Source organism: Rhizophagus irregularis, chromosome 25 (assembly GCF_026210795.1).
Source record: "Rhizophagus irregularis chromosome 25, complete sequence".
NCBI classification, from domain to species: Eukaryota; Fungi; Glomeromycota; class Glomeromycetes; order Glomerales; family Glomeraceae; genus Rhizophagus; species Rhizophagus irregularis.
Genome location: NC_089453.1, coordinates 2460551 through 2475759, shown reverse-complemented (window position 1 = coordinate 2475759; position 15209 = coordinate 2460551). Strand labels below are relative to the sequence as shown.

The following is a 15209-nucleotide window of genomic DNA, read 5'->3' as shown; positions in this document are numbered from 1 at the left end:
AATTTGTTTATATAAACCATTTATTATATTTTTTCACATGGAACATCTAAATCTAAATTCAACTGACAAGTTTTTTTTCAATGTTCTAGACGTAACGTTCTAATTTTAAAGTTCATTTTATGCATGACACAAAATTCCAATATTTAACAAAGTTCTAAAATTAATCAAACGTTTATCACTTTTAGAAAATACTGCGGCGTATGCAGGGTTAAATGATTTACATATTTACTTCCTTACTTTATTCCGGAACAAAAGAATAAACTTTGCATGCATTCATACTTATAAAATATTAATTGGTTTATTTATATTTGAAATTTATTTGTACAAATTATTTTGTTTTTTGACATTGTTGTGGATGTACATGATGATACATGCTGCATAAATGTTTTTGTATCTTAAAAAAAAAAAGAAAAAAAAATCGATGAAATTAAAGAGTTCAAAAGGTTAGCAGATATCATTAAGATTAAGGAGAGAATTTTATGCAAAAAATTCATTCACGTAAATGATCGATAAATTTGGACTTTTATTTAATCATTTATAATTTATATTTTGGATAATTTTCTTTTTTTTCACGTTGATCTCGTTTTAAAACAATTTAAAAAACCGATTAATTTAAATTTCGGTTCTTTTTGTGGACAAATTATTCTAAAAACCGAGGATTTTTTATTCTAACCTAATTTAATTTATTTTTTTTTATTTTAATTCATTTTTTTTTAAAAAAAAGGAGTTTCCTTTTTTCATTCTTTGTTCTTTGTTCTATTCCATGCGTCTTTTTATTCATATTTATTTATATTAAAAATATTAAAACAATATAAACTGTAAATATTAGTGTTACACCACTTTTATTTATTTACTTTTAATAATAATGAAAAAAAAAATCCAAAATAAATAGAAAGAAACTTGTATTTATTTGATTTTTTATAAAAAAAAGTAATAATTTTTTAACATTTCTTAATTATTTTTACTTTTAATTTTGCATTTTTATATAATTTATATATAATTTATCACATTCCTTACATTAATAGTAATAATATTTTTTTTTTAAAAAAAAAATAAAATATGGGAGTAATTCAAACAAAGATTAAACAAGCAAAATCAAAAAACAAAACCAAACCGATCCGTGAAAGAAAATCATCGGAAGCGTTATCATTAATGTCATCATTTACATCATCAATATCATCAAAAACATCGGTGAAATTTCCGAGTTCAGATGGTGATATCGATTTTTTACATCAACATCATTTTATTGTAAAATCAATTTGGTCAACAAATTTTTCTTCTCCGATAAACAATATTATAAATGGTGATGGAAAAATATTAGATGCATTATGTTACGCTGGAACTTTTGTTTTAGAATTAGCGAATGAATATCAATCCGCGGAATTTGTCGGAATTGATAGATATAAATTATTTCCATCAGAAATTAAACCTAATAACGTAAATTTTCTTAGCGCAGATTTAATGGATGGAATACCTTCAGAGGATAATTATTTTGATTTCACTCACTTAAATACAATAGAACCCGTCTTTCTTTTAGAAAACTGGGAATTTATTATTAAGGAGTTAATAAGGTATGATAGATTCTTTTTTATTAATGCACATTTTTAATTAAATTTCATTTTCTAAAATTATTATAATATTAAAAGAGTAACGAAACCAGGTGGATACATAGAGGTAAGATAAATTAATTATATATATTTTTTTTTATTAAAAACATCTATTAAAAAACTATTACTTTTATTTATTAGATACAGGGATTTGATTTTGTAGACGGAAATCTTGGTCCAAAATTTATGCAATTCATCGGACATTGTACGTTTTTTATTATATTATTGAAAAAAATTCGTTCAATTATAAATTTCTTAATAAATTTATTCTCTTTTTATCATCAAAGATATGTTATTATTTGAAGCTAGTGATGCGGATTTAAAACCTCGTAACCACATAAGGTCACTTTTCTCTAGTAATCTTGAAGCGTCACAACATGATAATAGATCAATTTTACTAGGTAAGAAAGGTGATAATATAGGAATATTATTTGAACAGCATGTAACAATGTTTTTCAAAGAAACAATCAATGAAATGATGATTCAATTGATGAATACTGATTCAAGTGATTATGAAGAATCATGGAAGGAAGTACTGAAAGAAATTGGGGAATTTGATACCATCATAGATACTTACAGAATATGGGGCATGAAACCCAATAATAATGTTAATGGTATTTAAGATATTATATTAAATATTAATAATTAATTATGATAAATTTTTAAGTGTAATTGATATAAATATGTAAGTTATATATATGTATGTATATAATTAATTAATTTTTCTCTTTCAAGGAAAAAAAAAAAAAGCTTTTTTATATAATTAAGATTTTATATAGTTTAATTAATAAAAAAAAATATTGATTTTTATTGATCGATCACAAAAGTCGCTTCGTCTCCTAAAAAAAATAATAATAATAAATATGAGCTAAATAAATAAAATTTGATAATTTTAATAAATTTATATGTAATTTATTTACTTGTTATTCTCACCTTTCGAAAGGGTTTGGCTCAATTAATCGAATCAAATCACCGATAAATATAATTTTTTAACTTTTTTCGGGAGAGGAATTTCTAATCAACCGACCATTAATGCATAAAAAAAAATGTCAGTAATTATAGTACTTTCTAAAATTTCTACTTTGGTCGACTCCCGGAATTGTAAAATAAAAAGCATTTTTTATGCGTTTATTTTGTTTGTTATGCATATACAGTTATGGCATAACTCTCAAAGAAACCAGTTAAAAGATCTTTATTCAATAATTCCATATGATATTTACAGTTGATTATTAATGCTTTGCATTATAAAGTTCTCATTGTATAAATATTATATTAATGACGTTGATTGTCGTCGGAATGTGCTGTACTGCACCGTCTGCACGATGATTGTCAAGCGGCTAAATTAAATGATTTATCGGTTAATTAAATTGATTTATCGGTTAAATTAAGTTATTTGACGGTTAAATTAAAGTGATTTGACGGTTAATTTAAGTTGATTTGTCGGTTAAATTAAGTTGATTTGTCGGTTAAATTAAATTGATTTGCTCGTCGGTTAATTAAATGATTGTCAGAAACATTTAAGATTCGAAATATACGCAGCGTAGGCAGTGGTTTTTTAATAAAATTTGCGCAAGATTTACACTAAGTGATGTCACCAGCTAATAATCCTCTTCCGGTAAGTCCCGTCTTTGCTGCGGTTATTTCGGACTTTTACTATCATATGATTTTCCCATTGAGCTTTGATATTTAATATCGTAAAGACGTAAACATATATAAAATGTATTATAATGAAAAAAAAAACATTATTCTCGTACTAATTATTATTATTTTTTTTTTTGCTCCAATTAAGATCATTTTTCACATACAAATATATAGATCCAAAATTTGTTAAAATACGCGAAGAAATCTGTTAAAAATACGCAAAATCTAATAAATCCTTGGCTTGCAAACAATGTCATATGAGGATTAAAATAAATTATTTTATAATGTTCGTAAAATCATCTTTCAAACATCAATCAGCCAGATGCTTTTAATATTTAAAAAAATTTGTTGTGATATCATTTTAGATGAATAAACCTTTTACTTGAAGAAAATAATTTTGCAATTACTGAATAGGTGGAACTAAAATTAAAAAAGTTTGATACTTGAATAAACGTTACTAGCAACTGGAAGAATTTTCAAATTACTACAGTCAGCTCTCGATATAACGAAGCAGGCGTTCGGGCCGATCATTGAGAATGCTAAACCGAATTATGGGAAAATTTGGTATAATGCGGTAAAATATAGGAAATTGTGATTTGTAAAACATCATGATTCAATGATTCATGGTCATGAAACTGCGAAACATAAATCCATCTTTTGATAAAACAGATTAAAGTGGTATATTTTCTTATTTGAGAAAAATTTCATGAAATCAACATCAAATTGCACTTTATGTTAGAGGTTGGATGAACGGATATTAATAATTTTGGTGATCGTTCAGATTTATAGATAGTGACCCGCAGATTTAAATAGTTTAACGGGTAGTCATTAAGCCAATGATCATATATAATGATAAAGTTTTAAAATTTTATTTTTGTAATGTTGTAATAATTGATCTAGAATTTAATATCCGACGGATATCCGGTCCAAAGTGTAATTTGTGTATAGCGAATCTATTGCTACTGTATATATAAAAATATTTATTCCAAAAATTTTTTGCTTCAAACACTTAATTGTAAATTTAAATTATAATTTTACTGAAAATTCAAACAGATAACGGATCCAGTCTCTACTTTATGTTAATCGTTTTTTTTTAAAAAATTCATTATAAAGAGTTATTTTGTATGTGCGGATTATAAGAATTACTTCGTTAGACGGTATACTAGTGATATTCGGTATAACGAGAATTCATATGTTAAAATCGGTACCGCATTAAAGATTCGTTGTATTGTGAAATTTGTTATATCAAAATTCGTTATAAAAAGAGCTCAATTTTAATTGATTCAATTTATTGAAGAAATATTGTGATACTTTTTATATATTGGCTTGTGTCGCGCACGAAACCACATACACCCAATATAAAAATGCCCTAGAAGTTTGCGGAAGTTTTAATGAACATGCAGTTTGATGTGCACTTTGTATGCTAAGATTATAACTATTGTTGACATTTGTAATGAATTACTTAAGGTTCAAGAATTAAAGGAGAAATCTGTTCATGTCTCTTATTCTAAGAATTCTGATGCATTTAAAATAAAATGTTCAGAAAAAAATATTGAGAGCATTAAGTTTTCAAGATTAGTTTTTTAATGCAAACCCTTCAATCAGATCATTATTTTTTGTGCAATATAAGATCAGTTAGCGTAACTCTTTTTCTTTATTTCAATTTAACAAACAAAATTTTAGTCAATAAATAATAAATAAAATGACTTTATTACTTTTGATTAATTATTATTTTTAAGTAAAATGGGGCTCCTAACGGGTCAAGTCGGGTCGGGTTTTGAAGATATACCCGACTCGACCAAAGTGAAAAAGTCTTGACTCTAAACCCGACCCGGGTATAGTTCGACTGGATATCCCGGGTCTAAACCCGAATTTTCAAAGGAAAAAAAATGAGTGACCACCATTTTTTCGGCATTATAATGAAACCTTAATGAAATTATAATAGATTTAATAGATTTGTAATATTATGAAGCTTTGTTATCATTCATTTATTATAATTAATTAGTATTTGTTCAATAACTCGGGTCAACCGGGTCGGGTCATGCGGGTCACCGGGTCATAAAAATTATTGAACCCGACCCGAGCTTTTAAGTCGGGTCGGGTCACATGACCCGGGTCGACCCGTTCCGTTAGGAGAGCTGATTTTTTTATATTGTATGAAGGTAAAAAGTTTCATATGATGTTTTAACAATTTTTTGTTTATCGTAATTTCAAAATAGAATAGAATAAATAAAATAATTGATAATCGTTTTGTAAAATTAATTAGTTATGGGTAAATACAATCGATCAAGCTGAAAAATTGATATAAAAATTTCTTTTGAAATGTGATTCTTTGAATCAAAAAATTCACCTACTGCTAATCGTATTGTTTTCTTGGATACGGTTAAATCAAAATATATTTTTAGGTGTGGAAGTCGAAAATTACTCTTGAAAGCACTTTGAAGGATTGGATATAATTGCAAGAACAAGTTATTCAGATATATAATTAGATTTAGATACGTATTTTTGGTTGGATAAATTGGACCCTATTATTTTGAAATTGATAGAAAGTGAAGTTGATGAGGAGTTTTGTGTAAAAATAATCTCGCTACAATATTTGGTTCGGGTGGTAGCATTAGAGTTAACGGATGGGACGACGGGACGACTTAGATCATTTCCCTAATGGAAGCGTTTACGAGTGATAATGGATTATGCTTAAGGTATATTAAAGTATATTTCCGGATATTTATATACGCAACAAAAGACTTGAGAATCGGTTGGTTTACCATTGATGATAAAGATGGAACATGTAAAAAACATGTAATAATAAATGTAAGAATTCATGTAACTAATTAGAAAATGATTTTTTTTTTTTTAGTAACAATACTTTAGCACTTTAGTTTATATATTTTTAATTTACATCTTGTTTATTGTGTGAAAATCATTGTACGACAACTGAAAAATTTCACGTGAAGTGCTTATACTGTGCTTATGCCTTACACGTTATTCAGGAGTAATTTCGTCTTGGTTGAATTGGCAAAAATGGCTTCTTTCTTGGCTCCTTGGCGTAGTCGGTTTTTTATATGGTAAAGATTTTCATATTTGCTAATCTTTATATCATAAATCATGCATGTCATTATTTCGTCATGCACAATGTGAAAAAATATATAAGGAGCTTGAATTTGCCCTAAAAAAAATTTTCCAATTCTAGAAAAAAAAATATTGCGACACCCAATGATGCAAAATAATACTAAAGATAATATAAATCCGGTAAATATAATGTTGTACTAATTAAAAAGAAGGTGCGGGAAAAAGTAATAAATATAATTTTTTAACTTAAAAATTTATTTTTTTTTTTAAAAAAAAATATATATATATATTTTATGATAATAGACTTTAACTTTGTCGCCATTACAAGCACATTATTTGAAGAAAGAACTTATCTCTCGTCAAATCAGATCTGAGATACAATTACTTTCACAATATGAAGCTATAAAAAATTTGGGTCCACCTTTTGCTGACGATGATTGCGTAGAAACTGATACTCCATTTTTACGTTTCATATTCAATCGTTTCGTATATACTTTTCCATTCCTTCGTAATTCTGAAGCTAATTTTTGGCTTAAAGTATCGGAATTTTTAAACGAATTTCAGAAGAAAAATATTACTACTTCTTCTACAAGAGATGAAACGACTAAAAGAAAGAAATTAGCTGAAAAAGTTGTCAACGAATTTACTTTGTTACTTAATGTTGGATTAAAAACAACTTTGGGAAAAGAAGAATCAATTAAAGTTGATTTTTCTCATATTTATAAAAATTATAATGAAAAAAATTCTCAGGATTCAAACTCTACAAATGGATGGACTGTTAACATTGTTTCTGTAAAAGCTGCATGTGAAAAAAAACGTAAAATTCAAAAACATGTTTATATGGAATATATCATTCAGACAATACGATCAAATTTTGATGAACATGTTTATGTTGTGAGACGTCGTAAAGATTTTAAAAAATTATATACTAAAGTAAGTCCTATTCAATTTTTTAAAAATCACACAAAATCCATAATGTATTTTTTTAATTTTCAAATATTTTTTTTTTTTAAAAAAAAAAAGCTTAAAGAAGAATTTGCGGCAATTGATATTCCTGCGGTTCCAAATAAAATTAAAGAGCGAAAATCGCCAACCTTTAATAAGACGAAATCAATACAAAAAGATGATCCTTCTAACGGTTTATATCAATGGGAAAAAAATCGCCAAAATTTACGCGCGTACTTGCGTTCTCTTCTCCTCATAAGAGAGGTTTCTAGATCAAAAACGATGAAAATCTTTTTAACAGATTCTCCCATCTCTTTAAGCGAGGATGAAAAAAGAGATATAGCAGAGAGACTAGAATTGGATTCAATTAGAGAGCAGCAAAAGAAAAAATTTGACGAGGAGGCAGAAAAACGCATTAAAGAACTCGAACAACATGTTTCAGAATTTAAGAAAATGGTTATGGGATCAGGTAGTTATTATTTTTCAAGAACCTTTTATGACATCAATTCAAAAAATTAAAAAATTAATTTTGTTTCAATTTTTTTTTTAATAGGCGGATTATCTGAAGTAATTAGTACAATACAACAAACTTCTGATATTTCAAATTTACCCGAAACTTATCAAAAAGTTGTTGAATGGGGCGAAATTGGGTTAGTATTAACGATTTTTTTTTTTTTTTTAGAGTATTATATATTGTTTTGATGATAAAATACAATTGTTTTTTGTCTTGGTTTTAGATTTGCCTCTACTTTATATTCTCTTTTTATTGGATCCGATAATAGTAGTGAGACTTTTGCACAGCTTAAGCGCACACATGGTTTAATGCCATATAGAGCTATTCGAAGCGTAATGAAAATATCAAATCCTGTAGCGCTAATGAGAGGGGTGTTAGATATATTTCTCGCTCAACCTTTTGGACAAAAAAGTTTAGCCCAAAGGTTAGATTATAATGATAATATTCTTTTTATCTTATTAAATGAACGTATATGTTTTATCTAATTTTTTATTTAATACAGGATTCTTTCAATGAATTTGACCGAAGATATTAAAGAACTTAGTAACGATATTAAACTTCTTGAAAATGAAATAAACGATGATGAAGTATGTCAAAAATTACGAAATTACATATATGCTTCCCGTGAAGTTCAAACTGCCGTGAAGAAAGAAGCGAAAGGAGAAAGTATGTGGAAGCAAAATCATTTATAAAAAAATGATGAACCGATTTATTTAATTTAATTGATTTTTTTTTCCTCTAGATATCGACGACCTCGCCCTTACGATATTGTATACAGAGAATTTAACCCCGAGTTTAATGGATTCGCAAATAGCAAGATTTACCGGAATTATCAACAACATTAAGATAGATAGTAAAGGTTTATTAAATGATTTAAAGAAATTATTCTTCTTTTACGCTCGTAAAAGAGACAAGGAAATGTTAATCGAATTACTGTTTCAGGTACAGTGCAATCAAATATATATTTTCAAGTATTTATTGACCTTTATATCAAAGTCGTTTAACATTTTTTTCGTTAATCAGGGAATCACTGGAGAAATTTTAAAAGAAATCATTACTATTTTTTATGAGCCATTGGCTAAAGTTTATAAAGTAAGTTTGTAGTGAATATTAATCATGACATTCTATTTATTAAATCAGTATCTAATTCACCTTTTTTATTTTATTACATTTTATAGGCTGCAAATATATCAGATTCTTTATCTGATCTTTCTGGATTTGTGGATGACTTAATTAGTGTTGTCGAAGATGCTGATCGAAAGGGTATTTTACTTTTAATAGCTTTTTTCTTTCAATTTTTAAATTTTTTTTAATTTATTTTGTTTGTTTATTTATCTTTTTTTTTTTTCTTCAGGTGTTGTTATTTATAGCCCGGCTGAATCAGTTGTCCAAACATTTATATCTCTTGTGCATCGTCATATGCCAAAATTTTATTCATTTGTCCATTCGGTTTATTCGCATGATTCAACAGGCTTATTCAATTCACTTATTGGATGGATTGGATCATTGTTTGATTTCATGCAGAACGGACTAGCTGAACAAATAGATTTGCAACAATTGATCGATACAACGTTGACAACTGAAGAAGAGCGAACCCGTGTTGTAAACGAAATAGAAAGTTTAATGAGTTGGCATACTTGGCGAAAGAAGAGACATTTAATGCGCCTCAAAAATATTATGTATAATGACGTTGATAGCGGCAATGATGGTGATGAGAGTGAAGATGATGACTATGATTACGATACTAATGAAGATTTTGTGGGGGTTGCTGATGACGATGATTTAGAAAGTCAACATGAAAGCGATGATTTAGAACATTCTGCTTCCGATTCAGATTCTTTGATGGAAGAGATGGAATTCCCTGAAATAGAAATTATATCAAAACTATTACCTCCGTTTGTAAGGTTGATAAGCGGTTTTATGCGGGAGTGTTAAAAATTGAACAATTTCCTATTAGTAATTTCATTTATTAATTTGTCAATTTATTAATTAATTATTATTTTATAATATATGTAATGCGTTTGTAATTTAATATATATATATAATTTATTACTACATTATGAATATCTTTGCAATCTCAATTATAAAAGTTACAGTATAGGTTAATTCATATTTCAAAAAAAATTTTTTGTGCCATTCAAACGCACATTATGATAAATAAATAATAGAAATCATTATTTATTGTATTTAATTAAATATTTATTGTTTCGTTATTTTTTATAATAATTCTCATGATCTGTCATTAAAACAAATTGGGTCACATGATCGCTTGACGCACGTGACTAATTGTACGATTTGCGCATAAAATCTATTCTAAATTTGCCGGATTTTCCGAAAGATTCCTTGGTTTTATATATTGAATGAATTTTTTTTGGATATGGCATATTAGATTTCCGGGAAATTTTATATAGTACCGGAATATATTCAGTAAATGTCAAAGCAAATCGGATTTTTTCCGGTATTTTATTAGAGATCTTAACCTTGTTGGTACAACTTCATTCGAATCTTACCAACTTTAGTAACACCCTTGAACATGGCTTTTTATTTATATAAAATTGGTAACACCCTTGAACTTGGCTTTTATTTATAAAATCATAAAAAAAAAAAAATTTCATTTATATCTTGAAAAAATCTTTCTCGTCAATATATAATATTAACAGTCTTTATATGTAATATTCAATAAATTGTCAAATAGATAGTATATTATATATCTTGTCATTTATATATGATAAGTACTACGGCAGAGGCTTTCAATAATACGTAAAAGTTATGCATAGCACCATACGCAAGGACTGCATAATAAAAGTAAGCGTCTATGCTCTAACCCGCGCAAAGATCTATATCGCTTCTCTACCTCCTCTTCCACTTTAACTCATCGCAAAAACCACCTAAAACACGCCGTCAACACGAAAGAGATTAGAATAAGAGGAATAGGGTAAAGGAGTGAGGAGAGATGAAAGAGATGAGGGTAAATAGGTCAGAGAAAAGGATTAGAGTGTAAGGGAATCTAGTAAATTGAATGGTTAGTAGGGAAGAGTCAGTACAAAAAGGAAGGATTAAGTTAGGTTAACATAATAAGAGATTAGGAAGAAGTAATTAGGATGTAGGATGGAAAGGATTAGATTAGGGAAGGAAATTAGCGTAAAAAGAAGAGGTTAGGATTAGCCATTAGGTTAAGGTGTATGAATTAAATGTGTGTGTGATTACTATCAGGTTAAGACCAGGGTATATGAATGAAATATTTAGGATTCATAGTAAAAAGAAAAAAGGCCTCTTTGTTTAATTATTCTTACGGGATGAATGGTTTCCAACTATAACGCATAGTCTTACTGAAGTAGAACCGCCACAAAACGGAAAAAAAAAAAATTAATTTTCAGTCTTAAAACAAAACTTACAAAACTTTACAAACTCACCTTCATAAACTTTCACAATCATTAACAAACCTTACAAATATCTTACCCGTCTGTTCAGGCTCAGCTTGACTTCGATTTTAAAAACGAACTAGAAATACAAAAAAAAAGAGAAAAAGGAATTATAAAAGCGGAAAACTGACCTAAAAAAGAATATTATGATGGAGAATAGAACACCTATGGGTACTCTTTCACTATTGTTTGTCTAGAAAATCTGAATTAGAGTACCGCAATTCGTGCTTCTTGGCGCGTTCACCATTTTTGTTGGATTTCTTTATTTTCTCCTCTGATTTCTTCGTAGTGGCACCTTCACTATCTTTTCTTGAAGACTATATAATGATTATTCTTGCTTATAATCATTGTGCGAACATTTATATTTCTTGCTTAATGGAGAACACTGTGTGCGTAGGGCTTCGTGAGCTTAAAAGTATGCCACGAGCTTACGTTTATCACGGTTGATTTTGATCAAGTTACAAAAATGATGGTCATAATTTTTTGCATCAGGTGATTTATATGATTATTGAAAAAGATTTTTTGGAATTATTCAGGATACATATTCTGGTTGCAAGCCATGAATATTCATATGATTCATAGCGGTATTAAATTAAAACGTGTAATACTTTTAACGTTGTTAAATTATAAGATTCGTACATGTTTGGGTTTATCAAAATTCAGTTATGATTTTAATTCATTCATGATAAAAATTCATTGTACTGAAAGCAATAAAACAAGAAAAGCGTAAGATAGATACCGTGTATGATGATGATTTTGCAATAGGTGAGGCGTTTTTTTTTTCTATTCTTGATATTGCTCTTATGGAGAAAAAAACTTTTCAAAAAGGAGATCAAATATTAATATTTATCATTTTTAGTTATTAGATACGGAGCGACATTTTATCTTTTATGCTACAGTTATAGCAATAAACCCTCTTAATGTCAAATTTGCGAAGTCTGCATTAATAAAAAGACTTTTGGAAAAAGTACAAGAAATGTAAAAATGACGTGAAGCAGTTTATTGTTGGATATGTGATGGGACGTAAAGAGCTGACGATGAAAAAGATAACAGGCTCTTGGATATTTGAAAAAAGGTGTAATAGGTGTAATATGGAGTTATTGTTGCTAAATTATGTATTATATGCTACATCCTAAATTAGATGTATTTGATGTATTTTTAATAAAAATCAGAGTTAAATGATTGAAGAATCAAAAACGAGTTATCATTAAATGAGATAATTGCATCATAGATTTATTACGTTAATTTTCCTTATTCTAAAGTAAATTCCGCTTTTTCTCGTCTTTCAAGATTGAATGTTGATGGAACTTTCTTTTGAGACCAACTATTCAGGGTGTGTATCTTTTGGCGACTATTTTTATAAAAATCTCAATCAGGTGTTTTGAAACATCACGTATGAAGATTGCTAAAGAATATGTAAATCTAATATCCTAAACCTCAAAACTTATCGATCTACCAAGATTCTTAAGGATTCTGACGTTCGAATCTCTTCAATCAGAGAAAGAAAGAAGCTATTACAACTCAAAAATATTTGTAATATTCTATCACAGGATAATGTTCCAAGTATTACTAACACAATTGTATACCAAAAATTAGCGGGTTTAAATCATTGAAACCATTGGATTGCAAGTATTTTATGTTTAAAAATCAGATGAGTAATTGGAAGGGGACGAAAAAATAAAAGATTTTACATCAATAATGCTCTGTGATTAGATTGAAGATGTGTTCATTCATAATTAATGGCATGGTTATTGGTATAGTGCTTCGATCCTGATGGGATTTTAACGGATCAATCCGCGGTTTGGCAACGGTTTATTTGAGTTGGAGCTATAAGTTTGGCCAAAATCAATAAAATTTGTAGAAGAATAATTTTTTTAAATCTGACAAAAATTATAGTTTGACAAAAATAATAGAAAAATGTTGTGATGCTAATCAACGAATCAATCCGGATCGAAGCACTATATTGGTATACTTTCATCAAGTTCCTACGTAATTTAACATGGTCGTCATATTTTTGCATCAGACCTTTATTTTTTCGTCGCATCTAATTATGATCTTAAATCGTCCCAAATCAACGACACCGCAGAGTTATGTGAAAGACGCTTTCACGATTTATAATGACAGAACAAAGGTAATTTAAAAAGTATTCATTGCATTTATATTATATGTTTAGGAGATAATCAATAATCATTAGTTTATTTATCTGATATATTTAAAATTTAGCCTAATGTAATACTATATACATTCAATATTATTTATCTAAAAAAATTCCAATTTTCATTTTCATTTTCACAAAAATTATCATATTTTGCAATTATCCCTTCCGCCTTATACTTTTTAATTAAATTATCTATACCTACACTTTTCAACCTTCGAGATAATTGAAATGAAATAGGAGGTCTTTCTTTCCAATTATCAAAGAAAAATTTTAAATAATCTAAATTAATTGACCTATTAATATTTTCTACCCAAAATTTAAACATGAATAATTTAATTGGTGAAGAATTTGTTAATACTTTGAACAATTTATTCCAATTAAAAATATAATCTGCATTATCAATAATTATAATTAATCTATTTAAATGTTGACATCTAATTAATAAATTTTCTAATTCTTTAATATTTTCACTTCTAATCGTTAATTTAAGATATTTAAGATTTAAACAATTTTGATATATAGCTTGAATAATTCTTTTATTATCATTCTTATTATGAGACACAAGATCAATATCAATTTTTGTAAGGTATCCATTTGTATTATTAATAAAATTTGTTAAAGCTTTGATTGGAACATGACTAGCTTTTAAATTTTGTAATAAAGGTAAGGATAAATCTTCTAAACAATTCCAATTTTCATAAAAATGATTATCCAATTCTAAAATTTTTAAATTTACAAAAGATGAAAGAATTTTAGTGACAGGAGGTTTAGTTGTTCGAAAATGTTGAATATTATTTGCATGTTTAATTAAAGAATTTTCAAGAATTTTACATGTTTCACTGGATCTTTTAACAACTACATCAAAATTAACCTTTTTCAAATTTTTTTGACTTTCAATCAATTTAATAATTCCAATATTAATTTTAGGTTTTTCAATAATAAGATCTAATTCTTTAATAGATTGACAAATATCTTTTAACAAAAACCAAATATTCTTATCAGTATTACTACAATTAAGAAATTGTAATTCTGAAAATAGATGTTTAACCTCAGAAATATTAATTATTTGATAATTATATGTTTGTGGTGTATAAAAATGAGTAAATTCAATATTTTTATTAATAAAAAGAATGATGATTTCTTTTTTAATCATTGATATATGTTTTATAATATTATAAACATTATCAATAATTTCAAAAATTATATATAAATTCAAATGTTTACAAAATTTAATGTAATCAAATAAAGGTTTTTGATTTAAAGTTGTTTCTAAAAAATTAATTCCTTGATTTTTTAATTTATTTTTTGATTCATCTGATAAATGTGAAATTATTACATTTAATAATAATGATTTTTTATTATTCGAATTTAATTGATACCAAGGATTTTTCCATAAAATTGGAATAATAATTTCACAACAAATTTTATTAGTTAAAAGACATGAATAAAGTGTATCTTTATCATATTGTAATTCTTCAAATATTAAATAAAGAATATCTGTATTTAACTTTGACATTTTTTTTTTATTCTTATTTTTAATAAAAGAAAAGGAATATTTCTAATATTTCTTTTTAAAGAGCAACCCGTCCCGTATAAGCCGTATTTATTGTTTGTGGTGTGTTGCACAATGAAAAGGTATATCGATACTGTTATTGTGGGTATCACAAATGATTAAGTTTGGTTGTTTATCTTATAAATTCTTATCAAACATTTTAAGAATTTTAAGAAATTTATTATATAATTCTTTGTTTGTATTTCTATGTATTTAAGATTATCAAAATGTAATGGGACGCAAGATAATCAATCTTTTTTGATTTTAATAATTCCAGAATTATTCTTAGTTTTAACTTTTC

At 27.0% G+C, this 15209-nt stretch overlaps 3 protein-coding genes across 3 annotated transcripts; 2 read left to right on the top strand and 1 right to left on the bottom strand.

Annotated features, from left to right (window-relative positions):
• The first annotated feature begins 924 nt into the window (after nucleotides 1-924).
• Nucleotides 925-2513, top strand: OCT59_016992 (uncharacterized protein). The gene is made up of 4 exons (XM_025319386.2): nucleotides 925-1571; nucleotides 1647-1674; nucleotides 1749-1812; nucleotides 1895-2513. Exons 1-4 carry the CDS (start codon nucleotides 1060-1062, stop codon nucleotides 2227-2229), a joined length of 939 nt encoding a protein of 312 aa, XP_025173917.2. The 5' UTR covers nucleotides 925-1059; the 3' UTR covers nucleotides 2230-2513.
• A 3917-nt stretch (nucleotides 2514-6430) lies between these two features.
• Nucleotides 6431-9994, top strand: OCT59_016991 (uncharacterized protein). The gene is made up of 10 exons (XM_025331168.2): nucleotides 6431-6497; nucleotides 6621-7250; nucleotides 7341-7731; nucleotides 7816-7912; nucleotides 8000-8200; nucleotides 8279-8442; nucleotides 8519-8718; nucleotides 8800-8868; nucleotides 8955-9039; nucleotides 9131-9994. Exons 1-10 carry the CDS (start codon nucleotides 6462-6464, stop codon nucleotides 9709-9711), a joined length of 2454 nt encoding a protein of 817 aa, XP_025173918.1. The 5' UTR covers nucleotides 6431-6461; the 3' UTR covers nucleotides 9712-9994.
• Nucleotides 9995-13453: 3459 nt separating this feature from the next.
• OCT59_016990 (uncharacterized protein) lies at nucleotides 13454-14872 on the bottom strand (the record flags this gene model as incomplete). Its single annotated transcript, XM_066146060.1, has 1 exon — nucleotides 13454-14872. The coding sequence occupies one exon, from the start codon at nucleotides 14870-14872 to the stop codon at nucleotides 13454-13456; it is 1419 nt and encodes a 472-aa protein (XP_066003787.1).
• Nucleotides 14873-15209: the final 337 nt, after the last annotated feature.

What these genes read in the sequence shown, in the direction of transcription:
- OCT59_016992 (XM_025319386.2), top strand. Translation starts at nt 1,060, where the DNA reads ATGGGAGTAATTCAAACAAAGATTAAACAAGCAAAATCAAAAAACAAA. An exon ending in ATTATTAAGGAGTTAATAAG is followed by an intron (nt 1,572 to 1,646) that starts GTATGATAGATT and finishes TAATATTAAAAG; the next exon opens with AGTAACGAAACCAGGTGGAT. An exon ending in TATGCAATTCATCGGACATT is followed by an intron (nt 1,813 to 1,894) that starts GTACGTTTTTTA and finishes TTATCATCAAAG; the next exon opens with ATATGTTATTATTTGAAGCT.
- OCT59_016991 (XM_025331168.2), top strand. Translation starts at nt 6,462, where the DNA reads ATGATGCAAAATAATACTAAAGATAATATAAATCCG. An exon ending in GAAAGAAGCGAAAGGAGAAA is followed by an intron (nt 8,443 to 8,518) that starts GTATGTGGAAGC and finishes TTTTTCCTCTAG; the next exon opens with ATATCGACGACCTCGCCCTT. An exon ending in CATTGGCTAAAGTTTATAAA is followed by an intron (nt 8,869 to 8,954) that starts GTAAGTTTGTAG and finishes TACATTTTATAG; the next exon opens with GCTGCAAATATATCAGATTC.